This window comes from Acromyrmex echinatior, chromosome 3 (assembly GCF_024713525.1).
Source record: "Acromyrmex echinatior isolate Ae372 chromosome 3, ASM2471352v2, whole genome shotgun sequence".
Taxonomy (NCBI): domain Eukaryota; kingdom Metazoa; phylum Arthropoda; class Insecta; order Hymenoptera; family Formicidae; genus Acromyrmex; species Acromyrmex echinatior.
Genome location: NC_141854.1, coordinates 8,910,873 through 8,929,548, shown reverse-complemented (window position 1 = coordinate 8,929,548; position 18,676 = coordinate 8,910,873). Strand labels below are relative to the sequence as shown.

Below are 18,676 nucleotides of genomic sequence, written 5' to 3'. Positions count from 1 at the left end.
AAATTGATTTGCATTCAATTGCACTCAATGTACACCAAGTCTTGCACTAATTTTTTCAGTGAAAAATGCAATAGGAGCATTTCCATTGGATTTGATTTATTGGAATTGACCAATCATATCGTCAAGCGAAATAACAGTGTGATTGGTCAATTTCAAAGCCGGTTGACTATTATCAGCATCGCAAGATGTAAGTGGCAAGATTCTAATCCAGGAATTACGTCCAAATAACTCTGAGCTATAGGTTACGTTACGTATATTATAGCAAAAATGCATCCTAGAGTTATCTAGACGTAATTCCTGAATGGCAACCCTGCTAGCAATCCAAAATTACATTTGTTATTCTGCTGCGATTGGCCAATTCTAATGGATTAACCATCGATGGCGTCAATCAAAGTTAATTAGTCAAAGTGATCCTAAATATCAACTGTAATTGGTCAATTGTGCTGAACAGCAAACTGCGATTAGTCAAGGAGAGAATGACATTAATAGCGTTTTTCCGAATGTACTTACATTTATCAAAAGAACAAATCAAGAAAATCTAACCTATTATTTCATAAAGCTGAAATTTTATCTATATATATTAACGAGATGTATCGTTATCAAATGTGCTTACGTATTCTCGCTTGTAAATCCGTTGTATGAGAGAACGTGAAAGATTCTATCGAGATTCGCTGTCATTCTTTTCTTTCTGCAAATACATCTGTATTTTTATTGTGTCTCAAGCACATCTCTAATAATATTCTGTAGCTTTCGGCAGTTAGAATTACATCTGTATGATACATATCTCTCCAAATTGACAAAATACTCTCGAGAATGTTGCAAAGACCTTTAATTATTTCGCTTAAAAAAAGGTAAGTATGATAACATGATCTCAAATTATTTGCGAAAAATTAGATATACAAACTTGATCTTATCCTTCTAATAGAGAAAAAAAAATACGAATGAAATACATTTATATTCTCCACAGAAAATTCATTATATATATTTTGCTTTTTATTTTTTAGCTCAACTCGCTCACAATATCTCAATGCCTGGCAAAGATGTAACTTTTCCTCCCAAAAAATACCTCTTGATTTAAAGGAGAATCATAAGAAAATCGTTACATCATTTCCACCATTGACAGAATCCATCCCGAATTTACCAAAAGCTATTTATTCGACTGCGAAAGAGGAGCATCAAATAACGCACATCACTGTTTTACCAAATGGTTTGAAAGTTGCATCTGAAAATCGATTTGGACAATTTTGTACTATAGGTGGTAAGTTGAGTATGATTTGGATATAGCGTTTTCAACTGTAGTGAATTTGCACTAACTTGGATTATATTAATGATGTTATATGCTCTATTATTGATAGAGCATGTAATGTCAATTATTAATAGAACATTAATCCTAGATTGATGCAAACCTATTAAAGTCAAAAACACTAATACTTATTAGATTTGTGTGTGTATGTGTGTACGTAATAAACAAATTATTATATTATTTTAATTTAATTATTATATTATATTATTATTATTAATATTATATTATTTTAATTTTCAGTCCTTATTGATTCGGGTCCACGATATGAAGTGGCATATCCCAATGGCATCTCGCACTTTCTTGAAAAGTTAGCATTTGGTGTAAGATTCTTTCATCACAAGTATTATTCATATTGTAGTATATAATAAGTACCAAAAATTTTTGATCTATATACGCGCGCGCGCACGCACGCACGCACGCACGCACGCACGCACGCACGCACGCACGCACGCACGCACGCACGCACGCACGCACGCACGCACGCACACACACACACACACACAGAGTATAGTTTATTCAATAATTTACACCTATTAATAGATATTCTATATTCTATTATTCATAATCTTTCTTAATTCATAGTAAGTCACAAATATATAAAAAATTATACTGTGTTAATTGTTACAGTCTACAAACACATTTGACAGCAAGGATAAGATAATGCTGGCATTAGAAAAGCATGGTGGTATATGTGACTGTCAAGCATCTCGTGACACATTTGTCTACGCAGCATCGGCAGAACGTCGTGGATTAGATATAGTAACTCAAATTTTGAGTGATGTTGTCTTAAGACCTCAAATTACAGAGGAAGAAGTAAGTATAATGTACAATATTCTACAAAAAAATATTGTATCATGTTATTTAATTAAACTATATATCATTAGCAACAAACTCTGAAACATTTGTCTTTTGTGTGCGTGTGTGTGTGTGTATTTATATGAAAATAAATTGTTTCCAGGTACAAATAGCTAAACAAACAGTACATTTTGAATTGGAATCTTTACACACCAGGCCAGAACAAGAGTCTATATTAATGGACATGATTCATTCTGTGAGTTTAAAGTAATAGTTTTTTAAATACACATTTCTAGTATTTCCTAGTGAAATTATAAGTGTATTTTCTTATTGTAAAGGAAAAAAAGATGTAATTATATGTATATATTATATTGGTAGGCTGCATATAAGCACAACACATTAGGTTTACCCAAGATCTGTCCAGAAAAGAATATTGAAAAAATTGATAGAAAAACTTTACATACGTATCTCAAGCATCATTATGTACCAAATAGAATGGTAATTGCTGGAGTTGGTATTGAACATGATGACCTGATCCACGCCGTTACTAAGTAATAGCCATAAATTTTCTATAGATGACAAATTTATTTAGTTAAATAATTTAAGTAATTTAATGCTTATAAATTGATTTAAAAATATATTTATAAGAATTTAAGTAATTTATAAATATTTTATAAGATAGATTTTTTAGTATAAGATTTTAATATTATTGTTATCCACGATATATTGATATAGTGTTATAAACATTTTTTGAAATTTTTTGTTTATACAATAATAATATCTTTGATTTAGATATTTTGTAGATCAAAAATCTATCTGGGAGGAACAACCTGATCTTATTTTCCCAAATAATGCAAATACTGTCGATGTGTCCATCGCACAATATACTGGAGGATATGTTTTGGTATGATCACTCATATAAAGTATATTAAAATAATTTTATTTTTGTTGCAGAATTGGAGAAAATAAATAATTGATGTGTGTTATCTTTAATAGGAGGAATGTAATGTGCCAATTTATGCTGGACCCAGTGGCTTGCCTGAATTATCACACATTGCAATAGGTTTAGAAGGCTGTTCTCATCAAGATCCAGATTTTGTTGCTATGTGTGTACTAAATATGATGATGGGAGGCGGTGGCAGTTTTAGTGCTGGTGGTCCTGGAAAGGGCATGTACACGCGTTTGTACACCAATGTGTTGAATAGGTAAGATTTATGTTATTATTAATGTTTTATAAAAAAAGAGGTTTTTATATAATATAAAGCAATTATATCTTTTCACTGTATATCTTTTTATATCTTTTCCTATTAACTTAAGTAATTAAAATGTTACGAAAAAAGAGTAAATTTATGATTTATATTCATACAGAAATATACAAATAATAGATTTATCATACTTGTACTTTTTGAAATTTTTAATTGAGAACTACATCAAGAAAATTATATTGTAGATATCATTGGTTATACAGTGCAACTGCATACAATCATGCTTATGCAGACACTGGTCTATTTTGTATTCACGCTTCATGCACACCGTCTCACGTGAAGGATATGGTGGAAGTAATTGTACACGAGATGGTCACCATGACAAGCGGAATCTCTGATAGCGAATTAGCAGTATGATATTGATTCACATTTCTGAATCGTTTATTAATATTAATTATATTTTATACATATATTGATTACATTTTGGAATTTTATCTTTTGTGTAGAGAGCCAAGAAACAATTGCAATCGATGCTGCTTATGAATCTAGAACAACGGCCCGTTGTATTTGAAGACATTGGTAGACAAGTCCTAGCGACTGGTACTAGGAAACGGCCAGAATATTTCATACAAGCTATTGGTAAGTTCTATAAAGTTTATTACAATTTAATAACAAAATTCCAATTTTTAATTCACAAAAAAATATAATGCTTGCAGATGGAATATCTAAAGATGACATCAACAGAGTAGCGCGACGTTTATTGAAATCAGCACCTTGCTTAGCGGCACGCGGTGAAGTGAAGACTATACCTTCCATGGTGGATATTCAAAACGGCTTACTTAATGCGCAAGGTCGGTTACCTGGTTCTCGTAGCAGATTATCACTTTTTCGTTAAAATCTTGCATAAGATATTCCAGTCTTCTCATCTTAAATAAATGTCACTTATTCATATCCAGTTGTATATTAATAAAAAACATCGAACATTCAATTTTAAATTAAGTTAAATCTTGAAAATACAATACGAAATTACTAAAATAATTGAATTTTATTATTATATTATTAAAATTGTGTATTAAAAAAAATAGTATTAGTTGTTGGAATTAATTCGTAGCGTTTTTAATGAAAGAATGTTATTTATTTCACATGAGTATTAAAAAATACATTAATGAAAGTACTTCCCATCACTTGTAAAACGCTACGAATTAATTCCAACACCTAATATTATCGAAGATTTGAAATAATATATAATATGCAAAATATTCCTTATGTATATACAGATTTTGTATATGTATAAAAATGAAAAAAATTAATAAATTAGACATACAAAATAATCCGTTTGTCATTTGACAGCATGAGAGAAAGTAGACTATGCCATTAACCAGAAGCGTAATGCAAGATACACAAGAGTAATCTCGCGCTAATTATGGCGTTATGTTCAATAATGGATCTTATGTGGCGAAATCACAGATGGGTGTTAAAATAATTGAAGTTTCAATATACCACAAAATTAAAGCTTACAAAAAAAAATTTCTGATTAAGAAGTCAACTTGTATTTTGGTAAATTATTACAAATAAATATTATTTGTATAAATTATATACGCGCAATTATAATTAACAGATTCATTTTTTTGTATAGTTCAGATTCAGATAGATTCAGATTTTTTTTGTATAGTTTCTTTTATTCTTGATCGATCAATACACATAAATTTGTGTATACATTGAAAAGACGATCCTGAACGAATGATTACACCTCTGCTTCCTCCAAGGTCTTGAGGAAAGATGCCTTCTTTTGGGCAACGCGATTTTTCCTCTCGGACAATGACAATTTCGCGCGATTCCATCTCTTCTTGATAACTGGCTTCTCTCTCGTGACTTTTGTGTGTTCAGGGTTAGCTCTAATGGCTTCGTGGGCCTTCTTATATATATTCTCGATCTATTAAAAAAGTTTTTTTATATTATCTCAATTACCTATATTCATGTAATAACATGTATATATGTAACATAGGTTGATTTTAATAAACGCATTTATATATGCATTTATCATTTAACAACCAATGAAAATTACTATTGTCCAATCGCGACGCTACGTAGACTTGAATAGTCTAAACAGCAATTTTTAATTGGACGTATGTATTAAAGTTGTAGATATATTCACTATTGCATTGCAATTACTTACATCATTCGCAGAGATGCCATTCTTAATATATTGTGAAAACTGCCTCTTGAAAGCTTCATCATCCTCCTCTTCTAAAGTTCTCATATAGTTTGCAACATGTTGAGCGAATATGTGTTGTCGATGCACATCTGCATTGAACGTTTTTGATTCGCCATCATAGCCAGGGAATCTCTTGGTACTATAAAACAAAATAGAAATTATTCAAGCGCAGCTGAAATAATAAATTATGTATTTTTGAAAAATCATATTAAAATACTAATCTTATTTTGCAATTTTATAGTAATCATTGTATCAAACACAAAAAAAAAGATAAAAATAAATTTCAAAACTTACAAAATACACATGTCATAAACTAATATGCATTTACATATGTTATCAAGCAATTGTACAGAATTGACATTAATAACTGTTTTATTTAATTTTATTTATAAGAATAAAAAGATGTTTGAAGTTTAAATTATTAAATTAATAAAATAAATATTAAAATATATAAATAATCCTAACTTCTTAAAAAATTCCCTGTTTCATTACAACAATCGATATTATTTTATACAAATATTTAATAGTTTTTGCTATTGGGATATATAACAAGGAACAATCGTGTTCATAGAAACATCAAAGCAAGCTCAAATAATTTCAAATATTATTTGCACAAATATATATTTAAAAAATAGCAATAGTACTCAAAATTTTTTACCTATGAGGGATATTGAGACCACCATCAACCGCGCCTTTCATAGCACCGAAAACTCGGGCGCCTGTCGTGGTACGCATTAATCCGGTGTCCAGATAACATCTAAATGCACCTGGGCCATCGTCTAATTCCTCGACATTGTACTCATCGCCAGTCACTTCTGTAGTACCTACATATAAAGAGTCCAATCCCAGCTTCTTAAGAAGCTATAAAAAAAAAGTTTCATATTTGATTAGAATTATTGATATTATTTTATACAAACATTATTTGTTAGTTTTTGCTAATCAGAATATACAACAGGGAATCGTGTTTTTTCTTCATAGAAACATCAAAGCGAGCTGAGTAGATCATCATGTTAGTAATATATAAAAAAACAAAGGAAAAAGAAAAAAAGATTACTTACTCTCCTAGCCAGGAGCAAACCGGTGCAATAAGCAGATGCATAGTTAGTAAGACCAACTTTAACTCCATATTTAGGAAGTTCATGGCTGTAAGCAGCACATACAATCCTATCCCCTTCAATTCTTGAGTAGGCAACCTTGTGTAATATATGTCATTAATCATTAATTACAATTATCTTTACATAAATTTAATATATATTACATAAAAATTATAACTAAAATGCTATTTCCAACCAATCAAGTATTTGTTCAATTGTAATTGAATTTAAGTATATTATTTCAAATTACCTGACATGTAATATCCTTGTTGGACAAACGTACAATCAACCTATACTTAGGTGTATTGTACTTATTCTTGTCCTGAATAGTCAGTCGCTTACGAGCATAATAATCAGTCTTTCCTTCGCGACGCCTCTTGAACTTAACTTGATACCGTTTGAAGTACTGCTTATTCTTAACTACTTTGACAAAACCCTATAAAAGATCATGTAACTGTTAAAACAAGAATGAAGATCAAATGTTTCAAGTTGCTTTTCTACTGTATTCAGAATAAGTTAACAGGGTAAAAAGGTTTTCTTTTCATTTCTGTATCAAAGTGAGCTGAAGATTTCATCATAGAAAATTTATGTATGTTCAATATTCACATTATTTATCTCTCTTTAATAAGCACATATTTGCAGTGTAATTAAATTAAAATAAAATTCAATATTATGTTCGTAATTAATTTTAGGTCTGTTCTTTATAGAACTTCTTGCATAATTCATTTCTTTTCTTTTTTTTTCAATATAGAGAGAAAAAGAGGAAATATCGACAATGCTCCAAGTTCAGATAAAAAAAAGTTTCTAATTATGTGTAAAAATATAATCTCTATCATATAAGATAAAAATATTCATAAAAAGTACGAAAATATGATCTTTAAATATATGAATATTAAATAAATAGTATTAACTCTACATAAAAAAACATGTGCAGATTTCTCGATAGGCGTTCGTTCTAACCGTTTTAACCATGCGACAAGTGAATCTTTCCGAAAAATAAGCATCTCGCTTTCTCGTTGGTTTTCAATTAATTATTTCTGTATATTACAGTTTATTTTAGCAAATAAATGTTATATTGAAAAGAAGTAACTTACCATTATGTTAAAATTATATGAAAAACTTAATCCCCGAAACAATTCGCACGGTAACGAAGGCGGAAAGGAAAGAATGGAGCAGAGCAGGGAAGATCAAGGAAAATGTAACAAAATGGCGTATGATCGGACAACTCCGACACTCCCTCAATTCAATACAGCGATATTAGCGACAATCGGAGTCAACGGAGGTCGGCGATAACAAAGTGATGAGTAAAATTGGCGCCTTAAATTAAAAATTCATAAAATCACGTAATCATATATGTAAATCATTAATTATTCAATCAGTAACTGAAAATTCAAAATATTGCTTCTAGCAATTAAAGAATTAGCAATTGGAATTATTTCTATAATATTTGCTACATAAATATGCAATTAATGTACTAAACAATAGGAATTAATTCTTAAAAACCATATATTTGTTACAGCTTATTTTTATGATTTTTACTTTATTCATCATTTGTACATATATATTTTATTATCTGCTGTGTATACAATTGTAGAATTATACAAATTATGCTTTTGCCTCAATTATGTCTAATAATCATCAAGATTGTGTTTTGCATATTAAACGTATTGTACGTACATAAAATATGACATAAAGACGTTATAAAATTATCTAGTTAAATAACTTAAAAAAAAATATCTTATATGAATTGCAATAATAATATGAATGTCTACACCTTTTTCGCGAATTTGTATATAGAATGCATCACTGACATATCATCTCGTTCTACTAACCATTGCTTGAGAAGATGTTCGATTCTCTTGGCATCAATCTGAAATAGTGCTAATATAATAATAATAATAATAATAATAATAATAATAATAATAATAATAATAATAATAATAATAATAATAATAATAGCATAGAGAAATAATTTATATGTTTTTATACAGTATAATTTTCGTGGAAAATAACAATAAATATTTAATAAGTACCTTATTTGCATCGATATCGGTAACTTTCAAACCTTTGATCAGACCAGTAATATCTACAACCCACATCTGTTCACAAATTGTAGCAATCCATAAGTTCGGTGTCAATCGACCTATTATGTGTTCACTTTCAAAATCTGATCTGCAAATTAATCAATAAAGTATATTAGTACATAAAATAAACGATCTTACATTATCATTTACCCCTTAATAAGCTCAACCTTGTGATTATTTTAGCTCTGTCGATGATCCAAGGTACTATTGTCCTCATATTTAAGTTTTCTTTTCTCTCATTTTTTGCGTTTTTCATTTTCTCAAACAATTGTAAAAGTCTGTTCTTATTTCTCCCTGAGACTACTTTATTTGCATCGACTTTTCCCTCAGGTTTTTCGTATGTTTTATGTTCCTTTTCTTCTTCTTGTGCAATATCGCGATAATAACCACGTTCTTCGGATGACAATTGCTTCCAAAAGTCGGTAATTTTTCTTGCAGTTTGGGCTGCAGTTAATGTAGGATTTTCTTTTGCAACTAAATACAAGATAGTTATTATTATAACTTTAAGTACTTTATATACCTATTTTATTTACTATGCACTTTTATTACAATATAATTATTATATGTATACAAGCAATATATAAATAATTTGAACCATGGCACAATTATACCTTGTAATCTAACATGTTTTAAAAAATTAAGATCTTTATGATCAACATGTGCTCTATCTGATTCCAATGTTTCATCAAGTTTATTATTTAAGTTGTCAATTGATTTTTCAGTAGCAATATCCGATTTTATATCTGTACCACCCTGTTGTATTTGATAATAGTATTAATTGTACTATAATTCTATAATAAAATTAAATTAAGATTAATAAATATTCTACCATTATTAGAATTTCACCTTAAGTCCAGTGATCTGTCCTTTACTCCATGTTTCCATTGTAATTTTCTCTTTTTCTTGGATATTTTCTTTTCTATCATTTTTGTTCATAAAAATATTAGAGTTTTCAATTTCTTCTATAAAGTCAAAATCTTCACCAAGATCTACTATAGGCAATTGACTTAAAGTTAATCTTTCATCTGCTCTGTAATTACATTAATATTTATGTAGTTATCCATAACTTCTAAATATTATAATATTGATATAGTAATATGAAAAATCAAGAACATAAAAAAATTCACATATTAATTAACAGTATTCTATATACTAACGCTTTATCCTTAATCACTGTTGTGATAGAAAAGGTATCATTTGAATCATCAGAATCGCTCAAATTCGGTGATTGTATATGAGTTGTTAAAGCCAATGCATCTTCATGATGTTCCTGATTATGAGTCTGATTATCATTCTGTTGCTCATTTTGAGAAGATTTTTTACATTCGTTACTGTTATTAAGTATTGATTTCTCTTTGACAATATTTTCTTGAATAACTCTTTCTTGTATTTTTCGTTTTTTGCATGCAGGCCATTCGGTGTCAGCAATATTTTCATTCGGATTAGATGCATAATCCTCATAACAGACAGATGTGTCTAACGACACGTTTTGTTCAGCAATCTCTGTAGCTTTAAGTCCATAGAATTTTCTTATATATTTATCTACAGCATTAAGGACTTTATTCTACAATGTCAATTATATAATTTGTAACATTTATATGTGTATTTTGTTTTACATTTTTTAAAGCTTTGAATTGAAGATTTTTATCTAACTATCACTTTACGTATTTTATATTACACTTTACGTATTATAAGTAATTTACATGATTATTATAATTGCTTTATGAAAAAAATATATCCTCATTTAATATTAAATACAATGTGATCTAAATTTTTAATCTTACTTGATCTTTGAAAAGAATTGCATCTTTATTTGGTTCTAGATTGACGTCAATGTCCATTGGGCTCAAAATAATATACACAAGAAATATTATTTTCTTTCTATATGACTCTTGTTCAAAATATTCTAATATCAGACCATTTGTTAGCTATATGTATAAAAATATATTTACTTTTTTACTATATTATAATAAATATAAAGACTATATTATTTATATTTACATGCAACGAGATTGGTACAAAAATTCACTTTTTACTTGAGTTTAAACATAATAATGTTTGCATACCTTTTCAAGAGCCTTATGCTTAACAGGCCTATTATTTACAAGAATATAGTGTAAATCAGGATGAGAAATTTCTGATAAATCTTGTATCTTTTTTGAAGGCAACATTAATTGCAGAGTGAACTAAAAAATAATGAAGATATAAATCATAAAAGAATTATTAACTAGATTTTCCTTAATTGGATACTAATAATTTTTCAAACAATTTCAAGAATATACCTCTGCATCTTTAGACTCAATCCATTCCATGTTAGACATAATTTTTCTGCCAAGTATATGATTTACAGCTTCTCTGATATTATTTAAACTTGGTTTTGTAAACGTAATATTATTATTCACTCTAAACTGAATTCGTACATTTGGTTTACATATCCCAAAACATTGCATTAGGGTCTCTAATAATTTGATAGTCTGATTAGCTTTCTTCGTATTCGTAATTATTTGTCTCCTCACAGGCACTTGTTTAAATAAATTTCTTACTTGTACTGTAGTGCCTAATATACAATAAATCAGTGCATCTTTTAAGAATACATGTGTTAAAGTATTATAATCATGTATATCATGACATATCTTACAAAAGTTTAAGAACTGATAAGTTATTTTTTTACCTATAGTTCTATGACAAGATTCACAGTTTACAACTTGTCCATCATTATTCATTACATATGAAGTTCCAACATTATCCTCTTCTGTTTTTGTTATAATAGTAACTTCTGCTACTGCACATACTGCGCTAAGCGCTTCTCCTCTAAATCCAAATGTTCGTAATGCATCTAGAAGTGATGAGATTAGAGATATAAGAATTTGCTTCATTGCTATGACTACACTGTAGTCTAAAAACATTCCCATAAACTAAAATATTAGTCTAATTCCTATCGAAGTTCTTAATTCAGTTTCATTTCGATATAGTGTGCTGTTTCCATTAGAAGTAGAGATCTAGGATACATTCCACTTAACACTCTCATCGCTTGTGGAATCATTTCATCCTTGTCGTTTATCGAATATTAAACAAGGACAAACAATGCTTATGAGCAATGCGAGCGTTAAGTGGAACGCGGTCCTTGTAGCAGGAGTGAAATAAGTGTAATCAATGCATTTCCATCGATTTAAATTTTGATTCTAAAAAAAAAAACTTTTGTTGATTCTAAGTCTCATTAAGTATGAATTAATGCTTCGATGGGAATTAGACTGTTGTAGATTGGATTGCAAGCGTTACCTAGATCTTCAAAATTTGCTATTTTAGACGTATAGGAAGGTAATGCCATGTATGGTGCATCCTTCTTAGATATGCCATATCCATTATCCTTCACCTCTATTAAAGATGTACCATTATCTACCTGAAAAGTACATAAAAGCACATGAATATAATACATTTCTTTAAAAAACATTATGCAAATATATAAATATACTATATTATAATATATTGGTTGACGTACAAGGTTAATTTCGATATTGTCTGCATCGGCATCGATTGCATTTTCTATTAATTCTTTTACTACGGCGTACACGGATGTTATTATTTGTGTAGTGGTAATTAATTTTACCGTTTTTACATCCAATGCCAAAATCGGCATCTTTAAATGTCATCAGATGAAATATTTATACCGTATTTTTATACAATTCAAATGTCACATGTGTGGTATGGAGTGCACCAGCATGGAATAGTGGTTCTATTCTTTGTAGTTGCACTACATCGTACCTTCTGCACTTCAAGAAAATAGATATATTGTATATTTAGATATATAGTTGGAGAGAAAAAGAGAACAATAAGTTGGCTAAAAAGCAAAGTGCAGAAAGTATATGTAAATACAATATAATACTATAACCTGTAACAACTGCAACTGCAAAAATAGACCCTAAACAGACTTTTATATAAAATCCTGGTTGCAAATTTTGAAGTTATAAATTTTGAGGTACGTGTCGTGATCTTAAGGGTCGGAAATCTATTAAAAGAAAACGAAGGAGAAGGTAAAATCCATGGCACAAGTGGAATCAAAATCTGTAAAAATGTGAAGGAATATGTAGAGATCAGTGAATGAATGAATATACAAGGACTATCTTGAAACAAACTAAAGAGAAATTATCAAATTTTAAAAATTATACACTTAATATGTATAAAAAGAAAAAGTATTATTAATTGATTCAAGAGTTCTTCAACATTGTGCTGTGATCTCGCAAGAACAAGTATATTGTAATGGACATGCAAATGTATTGTTATTAGAAAGAAGCAATTTAACATTTATGTCAAAATGGAGCGATTTAATATGCAGATTTTTCTCGAACTAAAGTCTTGCTGCGATAACTTAATAAAAAATCCGAGTAAGGATTACGCATGTAGAATCGCAGAAGTAGCTAGTAATATTCCCGATAAAACAATGCATGATTTATCAGCATACTGTTTAATTCCTATTATCACCATCTTGCAAAGCAATACAAGGTAATTTAGTATTTTTTTTTAATAACTTATAATATATGTGTAATAAAAGAAATAGATTATATATACGATATGCATTCTCGCAAACCATATAGACAACGAATATATAATCTAAAATATATTTACATTATATATAATATATTTTACAGCATGACTGTGAAAGAGGAATTGATAAGAACTATGAGAGTTATAATACGAAAAACTAGAATTACAAAATTGAAAATTTTTTTTAACATTTATGGATCTCTACTAATCCAGATTTTTGACAAAAAGCAGCCAAATCAAGGTACGTATGTACTGAAGTATGTCAATAAATGTCATAATAATTAGCACTAATCTAATTATTTGAATTTAACAGTAATTTTATTTCATGAGGAACTTAAGGAAGCAGTAGCTTTATGTATTAAAGATCTTATCTACCAAAGCAATTCTGATGTGATAGAATCAGTTTATACTAAAGAAAATATACTGCAGCTTGGTCAAGGAATATTTTTGTGCCTAACAATTGCAAGGACCGAAAAGTCATATTCTGTAAAGTAAGTATTTAAAAGACATTGGCATTATTTTAGTTTTATTAAGTTTTAGCATATTGCAACTCTGGATGGGTCAATGCTTTCAACTGATTTTGTTACAGTTGCAATTTTTATACAAAGGAATTGTGTAAACTCCTTATCAGTTTACTCATTTTCAATTTCTACTTTGGAAAATTGTTTTTAAAATTATTTTTAATTATCATTACTGCTTGGAAGATTATATTCTTCAAAAAACATCATAATACAATTTGTTTAATTTTAATTAAACTTTTGGATTAAATTTATATCTTTATTATTTTATTTTTATTACAGTGGAATATTTTCCACTTAAAAAATTTATAATAACATATGAAGGGATAGCATGGAAATCATATTCATCTTTTGTTTCACTGCTCTAGTATTGAGCTATCCAGCATTTTAGTTTTATACTGTACTACTTTAAAATATATAAGCATTGATTCAAATTAATTATTAGATTAGCTGGATTAGATGCAGTAATGGCTTTGTGTCATATTGATGATGAGATGAATAAATCTGATATTATTATACAAGATCAAGTAGCAAATACTGTCATGACATTTTTTCCTGGTATTATCGGTGGATTACAGGAAATAGCAATGGGAGATGAAATTCAGAATCACAAAATTACGATGGTAATATATGATTCTTATATATATTGAACTATTTTTAAAACACTTTAATAGAAAAAGATTATTTAAATTATATAATAATTAAATATTATACAATTATATTGTACAAATATAGATAGCAATTCGAGCATGGGGGAGAATTATATCTCTTGTGGTCCATGATAAGGATGAAGAAGATGCTGAAGAAGACACATTATCTATAGAAACACTTATAAAAAAAGGTTGCAATATATCCACTGACATATCACATAGTGTGAAATATAATGGAAAATGCGACATAGAACATAATCTAAAGGGAGCTACAAGAAATAAAGAATGGCTCGAAGCTGTGGCTATTAAGCTTGGTTCTTGTATAAAATTATTAGACCAAGTTAGGAGCCATTCACACTACAAAGTTAAGAAAGAATTAGTTGAAAGTATTAGACTTATACTTGAAAATTGTCGCAGGTAAAAAATTCTCTTTTTTGTTTCTATTTATTCTTTTTTCTACGTTTTTATAATATTATTAAATAAATGTATATATATATTTTATGTAGGAATATGAAACCAAATATTATGACACTAATAGATTATTTGATTTCTCTGTCTGAAGACGAATCTATAGAAGTTAGTGAAAAAGCGCATAATGTGCTGTATACAATAAGTGAAAACTACATGCAAAATCATGATATGAAATCATTAATCGATTTATTGGAAGATAAGTTTTACAGCTTACTTACAAAATTGCCCACAATTATTAGACGATCAAGTAAGATTTTTCTCTTACTGTCTGAAATTAAAAGTTTTTTATTTCATATTAGTGAACATAATATAATTTTTAACATAAATATATGGAAATCGCAAAACCATGTATCCATTCTATATTTTTTAGATGATAACGAACAATTAGTATACTTGAATCAATTTGCTGGATATTTAAGATTATTTGGAACGCAAAGATTGCCTCATATTATGAGATCCCAAGCTCACATGCAAAGATTGCTTTTAGCTCTTGTATACATTATGATCATAGATTGCAACAACGTGTCTCTTCTTCAGACAGTAAATGTAAAAGATTTAGATGATCCTGCATATTTTTATGGATCAGATTCGTGGAGACAATTTAAGTTTATTAAGAGTAACTTGTGTAAAGAGAAACTTATTACAATATGCAAGTTGCTTCGAGAATTTGGGGATTTGAGAATATTAATCGATACTATTCTCGAACTTATGATGGATGTATCACAACACAGAAAGGAACTGAGTTTGCTACTTAATTGGATCTTAGGTAACACAAACAATACATACGTATTTGAAGAAGTATTTACTAATATAAGCTCATTAATATCAATTTTTTTAGCTTCTGTTAAAGATTCATCTTCTTCATATTTATATAAAGAAATCGTAGATTTTTACACAACACAGGAAGTATGGTATTTGCCTACAGAAGTAACTGAAGATACTCCTTTGGTGCAAGCACAGAGCAATATAGTGCAATGTTGCTTTTTGACCGAAGGATTAGGTCTTATAGCACAAAATTTACAATATGACTTTGATAGATATCTTCTAAAAACTTTGTATTTAATTATTGAAAGAGCAGGTATGTCATTAACAGTGAAAGAATTCAAATTTTTTTACAAATGAATAAAAATTAGGGATAATTTTTAGGTAGTGGGAACAGTTTAATCAGTTATATTGGAGTGCGTACTCTTGAAAATGTCGCCGAAACACAACAACATAAGACGATCGGTGATCTGCTACGTGCTAACGTAGATTATTTTTCTTATCACATTATAATGAAATTACGCCAAATAAATCGTAATCCTGGCGTATTTGATGTTATCAAAGTTGTTATGAAGTACAGCAGAATGGATTTTTTGCCGCACCTAAAGGGAATTATAGAAGATGTACTTAGGCAATTAAGTACTCCTTATCGCCAAAAAGACACTTATTCGTTCTTGAAGATATTTTATACATTTATCATATGTATAAAAACATTAATAAATTGGGATGATATAAAAGTAATAAAAGAAGATATACGAACAAGTAATTCTTCAGAAACAATTATTCTTTCTTTGTTAGAATACTATAATGCAAAGAAAATTGATGAAAAAATAGAGGATGATTTTGAGGAGATAGAATCAGACGTAAATGTACTGAATACTGAGTTACCAGAAGAAATAAACGAAGATTACTCAGATCCCAGTGTAGAAGGTAATAGGAATTTTTATATATATTTTGTAAGTCGCAAAGTTGATTCATTAGTTATTATATATTCTAGATAAATCAGATAAAAAGTTACCAACTCATATAAAGATAATCATAGAAGTTATGAAACGTTGTATACACTTTCTACCTATGAAGGATGTACAAAAATCACTGATGGCAATGCAAACGCTTCAAGAAGGTTTACCGATACTAGTTGAGTGGGAAGATGAACTACTGCCTCTTGTGCATCAATTATGGCATCCACTGATCGACAGATTTCATGATGAAAATGTACTTGTCATTAATCACGCATGGCAACTTTTGCATGTACTCGCCAACATTTCGAATGACTTCATCAGAAGCAGAACTCTACGGTAAAATATCTTGCGCATTTCATCGAATATATTACAAAAAAGTAATTAACACACACCGAATGTATTGTAATGCCATGATTGATCTTTTATAGAGAGGTATTACCATCTGTATTTCAATTCTTGATTAAGTTCTCTAAAGAAAGTATTAATAAGAGCTCAGTAAACGTTTACAAATTCACACAAACTTACAAATCCCAATACGAATTGTTATCTACATTGGGAATAATCGCGAGGCTCCTGAAATTACGTGAACATGAATTGTGGCAAATATTAAGTAATACACAATTATATCTTAGTGCACGTCAACATAGTACATTACAGGTAAAATGAAAATAGAATGTATTATGTATTTTTGCATACACTTAAATCTTTAACTATTTGTTGTTTAAAAGGCGTGCTGTGTAAAATTGTACAAAGATATTGCTGATTATAATGGAGATATCGCGTGGGTGAAATGTCTTAGTATCTGGAATTCAAAAGTTGCACGAATAGAGTCTGATGCAACATTTGATATGAAACATCTGCTGGTATGTTATCACTTAATTATGAAATACAATTAATATCTAGTAATAAATTAAAATCTAGTTCTGTATAATGTATTATGTTATTTTACTTTTCAGATTCCAGATGTTTCTCCGTCAAACGAATATTACAAAAATGTAAACGAAATCGTTACATATATTCAACAGAATATTCACTATTGAATATATCAAAAATATACGAAAAATGATTTAAGAATTCAAAGATCTTCAAACAACAATGTCATTAAATTACAAAATACCTTTATATTAAAGTAATAAAAAATATTTTCATATTAATATTAATTAATTAAGTAGAAAACAAATAGATTGCTGGATTTATTCACATTATTTGAATATTTATGTATATTTATAATATAAATTCTAAGTAGAGAGAATGAAGAAAATTTGTGACAGAAAATTTTTATTTATATATAATTCTAACATTTTATAATTTTTTCCACATTTTACAATAACTTACATATAATTATACCTTTTTTACTATCTACAAAGCGATACATTATAAAACAAAAATGTGTTAAGGTGCTCTAGTATGTATGTGTATGTTTATATTATATATATATATATATACATACATATATATATATATAATATTGTACACATACATACGTATACATACCTTACATATAGATATATAGTATTTACAACTTTTCCAGTTCCAAATTAATTTTAACATATATGTAATAACGAATATTTCACACAAACAAACACACATACACACACGCACATACACACCTCATATAAATATTATATATTGATTCCTCAATTCAGTATACGTATATACCAATTCATCAACTCAATATATATTAATTTCAATATTTTTTATACATGCCAAATTTTTTTTGTTTGATTTAAAAATTGAGAAATGCTAATTAAATTACTAATTAGCTTTCAAAACAAAAAGTTTGAAATTCTTGCAACATTTCTCTAGTCTGACAACTCTTCTCTAGTCTACTATTTCAAATAAGAAAAATGCACATATAAATGCAAATAATTGATATAATCTTTTTCAACTTGCTATCTTGAAGTATTTTTAATTTTAATTTTAATTTTTAAAATTATGTAAAATTAAAATAATGTAAATAATGAATTAATGAGAAATTAAAACTTATTTGAAGATATATATGTGTATATATATATATATATATTAGGTGTTGGAATTAATTCGTAGCGTTTTTAATGAAAGAATGTTATTTATTT

The 18,676-nt window shown here is 28.5% G+C and overlaps 4 protein-coding genes across 6 annotated transcripts; 2 read left to right on the top strand and 2 right to left on the bottom strand.

Moving 5' to 3' along the window:
* The first annotated feature begins 326 nt into the window (after window positions 1-326).
* On the top strand, window positions 327-4,634 carry LOC105146417 (mitochondrial-processing peptidase subunit alpha). The gene is made up of 11 exons (XM_087404090.1): window positions 327-851; window positions 1,005-1,258; window positions 1,544-1,623; window positions 1,931-2,116; window positions 2,262-2,354; window positions 2,477-2,649; window positions 2,891-3,002; window positions 3,095-3,303; window positions 3,549-3,714; window positions 3,810-3,942; window positions 4,020-4,634. Exons 1-11 carry the CDS (start codon window positions 814-816, stop codon window positions 4,196-4,198), a joined length of 1,623 nt encoding a protein of 540 aa, XP_087260216.1. The 5' UTR covers window positions 327-813; the 3' UTR covers window positions 4,199-4,634.
* A 327-nt stretch (window positions 4,635-4,961) lies between these two features.
* Window positions 4,962-7,861, bottom strand: RpL5 (ribosomal protein L5). Its single transcript, XM_011056557.2, has 6 exons — window positions 7,707-7,861; window positions 6,863-7,048; window positions 6,577-6,711; window positions 6,177-6,379; window positions 5,480-5,657; window positions 4,962-5,236 (listed from the first exon to the last, which is right to left on the bottom strand). Exons 1-6 carry the CDS (start codon window positions 7,707-7,709, stop codon window positions 5,048-5,050), a joined length of 894 nt encoding a protein of 297 aa, XP_011054859.1. The 5' UTR covers window positions 7,710-7,861; the 3' UTR covers window positions 4,962-5,047.
* Window positions 7,862-8,121: 260 nt separating this feature from the next.
* Window positions 8,122-12,477, bottom strand: LOC105146365 (uncharacterized). Of its 3 annotated transcripts, none has more exons than XM_087404085.1 (12): window positions 12,196-12,477; window positions 11,976-12,096; window positions 11,368-11,532; window positions 10,979-11,277; window positions 10,763-10,882; window positions 10,481-10,624; window positions 9,854-10,260; window positions 9,543-9,726; window positions 9,308-9,449; window positions 8,864-9,170; window positions 8,646-8,784; window positions 8,122-8,493 (listed from the first exon to the last, which is right to left on the bottom strand). In XM_087404085.1, exons 1-12 carry the CDS (start codon window positions 12,331-12,333, stop codon window positions 8,440-8,442), a joined length of 2,220 nt encoding a protein of 739 aa, XP_087260211.1. In that variant the 5' UTR covers window positions 12,334-12,477; the 3' UTR covers window positions 8,122-8,439. The 3 variants fall into 3 exon arrangements, with proteins under 3 accessions (XP_087260211.1, XP_087260210.1, XP_011054862.1); XM_087404084.1 differs by having other exon boundaries at window positions 8,122-8,482; XM_011056560.2 differs by having other exon boundaries at window positions 8,122-8,482; window positions 10,979-11,253.
* A 19-nt stretch (window positions 12,478-12,496) lies between these two features.
* Window positions 12,497-18,599, top strand: Tti1 (Telo2 interacting protein 1). Its single transcript, XM_011056558.2, has 13 exons — window positions 12,497-13,196; window positions 13,343-13,479; window positions 13,552-13,729; window positions 14,202-14,379; window positions 14,492-14,823; window positions 14,913-15,124; window positions 15,248-15,643; window positions 15,716-15,955; window positions 16,024-16,569; window positions 16,637-16,937; window positions 17,030-17,258; window positions 17,330-17,464; window positions 17,558-18,599. Exons 1-13 carry the CDS (start codon window positions 13,009-13,011, stop codon window positions 17,639-17,641), a joined length of 3,156 nt encoding a protein of 1,051 aa, XP_011054860.1. The 5' UTR covers window positions 12,497-13,008; the 3' UTR covers window positions 17,642-18,599.
* Window positions 18,600-18,676: the final 77 nt, after the last annotated feature.